The following is a 7827-nucleotide window of genomic DNA, read 5'->3' on the forward strand; positions in this document are numbered from 1 at the left end:
TCAGAATGAGGGGAAAATAAGGGTTTCCCCCCTTATTTCCCATGCAACCCGCGGCCTCACACACATGTGGGCTAGGGTTTCATTTTTTTTTCTTCTTTTCACTTAAGCCTGCAACCACCCTTGACCCATTAGTAATCACCACTTAACCAGGTCCAAATTACAGATAGGCCCCACTCTTTATAATTAAAACCCAATTAAACTCGGAATTAAAAAGAAAATACAACACTTAATCCGCTGGCACATTACAGCCCGACCCTTGCTCAGTAAAATTCGAATATCTCGAGCTACAGAGGTCGGAATGACCTGATTCCACTTCGAGAATTTTCTACACTTAAAGGGATACAACTCTCATGAAGGACGTTTTCCCAAATGAGGTCATTAAGACCCTATAAAAATTCACACAAGTTGACAGTTGTAATCTGTCAAAACTCAAACTTAGCCAAAAGTCTTATTTTATTCAATCTATCACTTAAGCATTACATAAGTAAGTCTAGGGTCTTACAGGTGGAGTGGCAACCTCAGGTTTAGGTGGAGTGAGAATCTCAACTTCAGTGACCTTTGGTGGAGTGACAACCTCAGGTTCTGGTCCAGGGAGAAGCTCAGGTTAAGTAACCTCAGGTCCAGGGACTATCTGAACCTCATCATCATCATCAATTACCAAGCCTGATAGAGTTCCAGGAACATCTGTCAATATCTCAATGTAGAATGTAATTTCATCAACCCCAATGTGCTCATCCAAGAACCTCACCACATCACTATCATTTGAAAAGTGTCTGCACCCATGTTGAAGCCCAAACCCAGGTTGAAGGTACCACACTTTGAAGGACTTGTAACTTAGACCTTTGGCTAATTTGACCAACTCAATTGAGTTTATGGTATCAACATCACACTTCTCAACACTTTCACAGACCCCATCAATATAGTCATACGTAGGGTGAGCCACAAACTTTCTCCCATGCCAAATATGTACAGTTGCCAACCAAGATTCCAACAACCACAGTAAATTGCAATAAATTAAACACCCTGAAGCATAAAATATACAGGAAACGACAGAGAGGAAGGGAAAAGGTACCTCGAATGGCCATCAGTGTGGACCACATGCAGAGCTTCACTGTTCGACAGCGAATGGGTTTACCTCGGATTCCTTGCTCCAGCCGATCCTCGCCGTCCACGACCTCTCCCTCTCCTTGCCATGCGCGAATCTTGGTCTGCAACCGTTCGATTCAGAGATAGAAACCCAGGAACTTGAGGGATTGAAGGCGCACACTTTATCTTTGTTCTAATGGTGAAATTAGGGTTCAATTGGAAATATAGGGTTCAATTTGGGAAAAATTTGGGGGGAATCGGGTTTGGTCAATTAGAGGGAATGTTTTTGAAAAAAAAAAGGTTTAAAGAAATTTAAAATACACGTAAGCCATTTCCGTTTGGTCAACAGACGGAAGCTAACGAAAGAGCTTTGTTAGCACAATTTTGTTACAAAGGGGAGCTTGACCGCAACTTTAATACATGGGGGGTGCAGAACGCCCATTCCTGAAACATCAGGGACCGAAACTGGAATTAAGCCTAAAGTAAAACACGAGGAATATTAGGACTAAGGAGCCTAAAATCTATAAAGAGATTGCCATCATATTGTGATTGTGCCCGACCAAATAATTGACCGTTTCCTTTATTTCCAAACCTATCTCGATCATTGGATCTCTTCATTTTCATAGCTGTCCGCATGTGTTTAATCTGCAAAATAAGTTGATATCTCATCCTCTCATACCCCTATATTGAATAGGTTCATTTGTTATTACTTGAATCTTTGATAATGATTTGTGCATACACATGTACATTTGGGTAGAAACTATTGTTAGATAATATAAGTTTATTATATTATTTAGATTTAAGGGTAGCTTAGTTTTTTTAGGCTCGTTTGGTGGTCAGAATAAGATATGATAGGATATGATATGTGAACAAGATAACAACATGATATGATAAGAGCAAGATATAATCTTATCATATCCTGTGTTTGAGGTGCACATGATAAGGACATGATATGATAAGAAAAAATGTATCAAATTTATATTTGAATAAAAAATACATTTAAAAATTGATCATTCTATTAAATTTAATTTTTTATATATTTTCATGAATGAGTTTATATTTTAAAATAACTAAAAATAATTTAAATTTTATTAATTAGCCTATTTTATTGTTTTGAAGATAGCCTATATTTTAAATAAATAACTCACTTATTGTTTTGAAGTTAGCCTAGTTTGTTACTATCAATCAATGACTCAAAAAATGGCATCTAGAAATTACATTTTCACATCCATTTTTACTATATACACCACTTGTATTCCTCGGAATTTAACCAAATAGAAAATTTAGTTAGGGTGTGTATTCATAGCAGAAAAGTCATGTGCAAAAATGCTAGGCAACATAATAAGGACATACAACGTGATAGTTAGACTTTTAACGTGATTAAGTGCGTGTCTAGTTCAACATTGTGAGAATTGATTGTGGTAAAAATGAATTAAAATTTGAAAGTGAAATGATTTGTATTTAGGTACGCTAATATACAGAATGATTTGTATTTAGGTACGCTCATTTTTATTTACACACACCACGCCGCTCACACACACAAAAAAGTGGAAACAACCAAGAAGAAGAAGAAAAATGATATTATTCCACACACACACACACCACGCCCGCTGCACACACTGTGTCGATGGTTATACAACTCAGCTTAACCTCAGCCCGTTAGTTTAACAAATCAATGAACTTGAAACTAGATATGTTTTTCTTTTCAGACAGGAAACAAATTCTTGAAGCAAAAATGACTTGTACAGTTCAAAATTCAAAGGAGTAAAACAAGGGATGCTATAGTGCATAGAAAAACTTTTCACAACAAAATTAGCTTACAACATAGTCAGAATAAGTATTCAATCACTCAAGTTTCCCTAGGCCAGACAAGCATTTTTTATATTTTATCATTCTGCTTCGGCTTAATTGAACTTCCAAAACAAGGGGAAAGACATTTGAATCATTTACCTGCTTGCACTCTTCAAGCAACGTTATAATCCATGATTCCTGAGGATAAGACATGAATTCATTCACCTAGCTATTTGAAAAAAGAACATATCTGCAATGATAGAAACAAATTCTCCAACCATGAAACAATTAATTTTCTTGCACCACTTACATGAAAAATATCAAATTAGTGATATAGATCAGAATTGTGACTTAAGCAGAAGGCTTTAAGTTAACGAAGTACCAGATGCTAGCGTCCTCCCTGATATAGACTTAGTAGCTTAGATGTTTCCTCCTCCTCAAAACATTCCACAAATTTTTGCAGGAACAACTTATCCGTATACATAAAGGTGATGGAAATTTGGGGTAGCATAAATCATCAAAATACGAACTATACTTATCTTATTGAAAAGAGCACACGTAGAGCTTTGAAGTGTCACCATCCTTGGCTTTCGTTCACATTTCTTGTTAGTTCTTGGTTGTGGAGGCGGGGACTATTTTACCGGGCCCCACGGTGGGCGCCAATGTTCAGGAATAAAATTCTCAAGAAGAGCAAAAAAGCTCAAGAGTATTATTTGAGTAAAGAAAATGAATCTCCTTTGTACATCACATGCCCCCCTTATATAGTTGGTGAACCCACAACCCTAGTAGTAAATGCATTGAATGAGTTGACTAGGTTACATAACTTGGGAGGAAATCAAGGGGAATAATAATAACTACTTTGACTATTCTTGGGGAGAAAATGGGGATGAATCTGGACTCCACTTCATGCTTGGTTGTCTTCCTTTTGGGCCTCCTTACTTGGTTCATGGGTTGTTATGCTTGGAGGCACGTTCGGCCCAATCCAAATCCATGACGGTACAGCTAGTTTGGAAGATGAGGGAAAGTGAGGAGGGGGATGGTTGGCGTTAAATATTATATGATATGGGGGATAGCTAGCTACATGCACCTAACAAATCATAAATGGAATATAATTAATTTGTATACCCGAAATGGGAAAATGGGCAATATAAGCAGTAATTATTTGATAAAAATAAAATGAAACTGTGAGTTACCTAAAATGTAACTAAAGCTATTAATAGATACAGTTGGTAGAATTAAAAGTGTGTACAAAAGTAAGGGGTTGCCTATATCACAGAGGATCCCTTCTCAATCCCTCACTAGGAGAGAGTATTGAAATGAATGCAATAACTAAATTGAAGGGAGAAAGATTGAATGAGGATGATAAATTGCCACTAGAATGTTTGATGATCTGTCTATGGATCACTTAATGTGCTTGTTTGAAGTTAATCTATATATTATAGAAAAGAATAACATTGTGAGACCCACTTAGAACACTTGGCATTCCTTGACTTACTCTCACCAAACCTCCTTCATTAGATGACAAGTGTCAACCTCTCCTTCATTCAGACCACCTCATTGAAACCCATTTTTCTTGGACTTTTGTTTTGAGGTCCATCATTAACAACTCATTTAATGATCATTATAAATTTCATTAATAATTGATTTTTAAAATCAAATCTCCCTTATGAATTAACCCTTTCTAAATTAAAGCAAGAATGCAAGATAGGCCAGAAATTTATAGTTTCTTTTTTTTTTCTCCCTTATGAATTAGTTTGCCTTTACTTTTTACTGCAAAGGTTTACCAATGAAAATCATTTATTTGACCTCTCTATTTTTTCCGTTCAAAAAAATAAATATTAACCGTATTTAAATCATATTGATCCGGCACAGCCTAAGAGATGTAGTATCATAATTTTTATGACAGCTACTATATCATAATTACATACCGTATCTATATTTTTTTTTAACAGACCATATCTATTTTCTAATTTTTATACAAATATTTTTTTCTTATACTCAAATTCACCTATAATTAGTTTTTCCAATAAAAAAACAAAGATTCACCTACAAATCTCACTATTATTTGTTTCAGGTTAAAAAAAATAAAAAAAAAATCTACATCAGAGTTTCACTAAGGAAAATCAATGTGTCAAGTTTTTTTAAAAAAAGTTTTATACCTGAGTATCACATTAAAAATACTACCATTTTTTAAAAATATTCCAAATTTGACATTGTCAAAATTTGGTGAGTCTAATTAGAAGGAAAAATTAAAGTTGAGTAAATGCATTTTCTTTCTCAAAATGAAAAAATAAAAAATCAATATTTCTCATTTAATTTAATTTTCTTATTTAATTTATTTGTCTTATTTCATTTAATTTCGTTATTTGAGTTAATAGTGTATATTTTAACCCAACACTCAATGTTTTTTTTTTAAAAAAATTATGTGAAATATTGAGTGTATATTTCTAAACATTATTAAATTATTCCCAAATTAATCACTGCATGAACTAATAAATACTATTAATTTTCAGTTTTAATTTCGTTAAAAAAAATATAGTGATATTCCATAAATTTTTAAATGAAGTTATGAGCATTAATTATTTATTATGAGTAGCATCATTCTCTCCATTATTAAATATTTTTCAAACTTATAGATCAATGAAAGCATTAAATGACTTTAAAAATAAATTAATACTAGAAGATTCATCTATATACTTTAGAAAAAGAGGAAGGTTGTGAGCCTCACCTCCATGATTTGACACTCCAAGAATGACTCTCGCTCACCCCCCTCTTTGCATGACAAGTGTCACATTCTAATTGTTTTGGACCAAAATAGTAGAAGCCCATTTTAATTTAAGTTTTTTTATGAAGGCTCATTATTCAAAGTCATTTGAATGATGATTTTGTTTTTATTGTTTTATAACCCCTAATTAATTGTTAACATAAAAGTTTTATACATATACCATTATACCATTGATTATCATTTTTAAAAAAAAATCGATTTTTTGGTAGGCATGAAAAAGGTAATTTAGTAAGGTGAAAACATTCTCAAATTCAACGTTTAGGCTGCAAAAACTTTTTTGTTTGAATCTGAATCTTCAAACTATTTTTAAAACGGATATTCACAGCCTTGAATTTGAGATTCAGCACCTGCACTGAATGAAGAATTAATGGTGTTAATTCTGTTAAGGAAAAGAAGTCAAGAATTAAAAGAGTGTTAATTCTGCTGAGCAAGTCACAGGTTAATTTCTTTCAAGCATTCACACCATGTTAATGCTGCTTTACAAGTCAAACCTTAAAAACTTAATTTTGAGAACCATATTAATGACCCGTTCTTGAAAGAAATACGCACTGTTTTTTTTTTGTGCGAAAATAAAGAAATTAATTCTTGAAAGAAATTAATATGATTTGCAATAAAAGTCAAACCTTAAATACTGTAATAACACCATGTTTTTCTTAATTCCTATTTTCCTTTAATTACTCATCAGAATGAGTAATTCACGTGTAAGGCATGGTATTTGGTCGATAATAATTAATTTCAATAGTGAAAATTGACCTGAAAAAAAAAATTTACCTCCTTGCAATCAGATTTGTATTACCGTCCAACCTTTTTTTTTCTTTCCTTTTTTAACATTCATTGACCAGTAACCCTAATTCTCAAATTCCTATATAAATCATCTCATCCTATTCTTTAACTTCATCATCCCTTCCCACTAACTATTAGCTTCGAAATATATTTTGTTCTAATGGCTATCGACAATCTCGCCACCATCGATGTCTCAAAGGAGAACTGGTCTATTATTGCAAAGGTGAACCGGTTGTGGCTTAGTCCGAGCTTATATGGCTCCAAGCTTCCATTTTCCATGGACATGATTCTTATGGATGACAAGGTAAATCACTTTTTCACATAATGACCATGTGTTACGTTCTTTTTTTTAAACTATAAATCTCAAATTTCCTCATTTTATTGAATTTCAGGGTTTTAAGATTCATGCTACGGTTAGGAAGACTCTTATATACCGATTCCAATCTTTGCTGAGTGAAGGACGTGTATATCAGATTTTGTTTTCTGGTGTTGGTGAAAGCGGTCGTGATTTCCGTTCAACCTCGCACCCATTCAAGATCAACTTTGATATTCATACATTTGTGCGCTTGGTTCCCAAAAAGGCCATCAACTTAAACCCTTACAATTTTGTGCCAATATCTGATATAATGTTTAAGGACCTTTATACGTCTTTTCTTATAGGTATAGACTCTTTTTTAGTCTTTTGATATTTAAATTAGTGTTCTGGGTTTTGGATTAATGTTTCTATGATTTTGCAGATGTGATTGGAATTCTCACTGGTGCAAGTGCTGAAACTGAGTTTGAGAAAGATGGAACAAAGCAGAAAAGGATTACTATTGAACTTGACCAAGATGGGTACACACAATGTTTATTGCTTATTCATATTTTTTCCATCTTTGATTATTGTGAGTAAGGTTTTATAATTTCTCAATTTTCTTAATAGAGTTCGGGTTGAATGCGCCTTTTTTGGAAAGTATGTTACTGAAGTCGTTGGTTATTCTCTTTATTGTTGACAGCATAAAAAAGATAACAAGCAGTTTATTGATCATCTAATTTGAAAGTGTATTGACGTTTCTATAAGGTTAGTTTAACACTTTTAAATTATACACAATTTATATTTGTATTGGCACTGATAATTTTTTTTCCTTTCTAGGTTCTATAGCTCAAATATGCTTGATTGACAACAAGCTCGGTTATGAAGTCTTTATCATTAATCATGGACTACAATTTCGAATAAGGGTTCATGTTGCTGTCATTGTTATGTTTATCTTATTTCAATTTCAATGTAATGCATTATTTAAAAACTTGACTTTTATTACTATTCAAGTGTTGACACTGTGAGGTATCTACAACCTCATCAAATTAATATATTTACTGTGGTCCATTCATCTACATGTTTGTAA

The 7827-nt window shown here is 33.2% G+C and overlaps 1 protein-coding gene across 1 annotated transcript; it reads left to right on the forward strand.

Annotated features, from left to right (window-relative positions):
• The first annotated feature begins 6605 nt into the window (after window positions 1-6605).
• Window positions 6606-7437, forward strand: LOC130713015 (uncharacterized). Its single transcript, XM_057562824.1, has 4 exons — window positions 6606-6668; window positions 6838-7105; window positions 7183-7279; window positions 7368-7437. Exons 1-4 carry the CDS (start codon window positions 6606-6608, stop codon window positions 7435-7437), a joined length of 498 nt encoding a protein of 165 aa, XP_057418807.1.
• The last annotated feature ends 390 nt before the right edge of the window (window positions 7438-7827 follow it).

The sequence above is a fragment of the Lotus japonicus genome, chromosome 4 (assembly GCF_012489685.1).
Source record: "Lotus japonicus ecotype B-129 chromosome 4, LjGifu_v1.2".
NCBI classification, from domain to species: domain Eukaryota; kingdom Viridiplantae; phylum Streptophyta; class Magnoliopsida; order Fabales; family Fabaceae; genus Lotus; species Lotus japonicus.

Bases quoted from the DNA above. Each gene is read 5' to 3' on its own strand.
- LOC130713015 (XM_057562824.1), top strand. From the start codon at position 6,606: ATGGCTATCGACAATCTCGCCACCATCGATGTCTCAAAGGAGAACTGG. The intron at 6,669-6,837 runs GTGAACCGGTTG...ATTGAATTTCAG, and splicing joins ACTGGTCTATTATTGCAAAG to GGTTTTAAGATTCATGCTAC. The intron at 7,106-7,182 runs GTATAGACTCTT...ATGATTTTGCAG, and splicing joins TTATACGTCTTTTCTTATAG to ATGTGATTGGAATTCTCACT.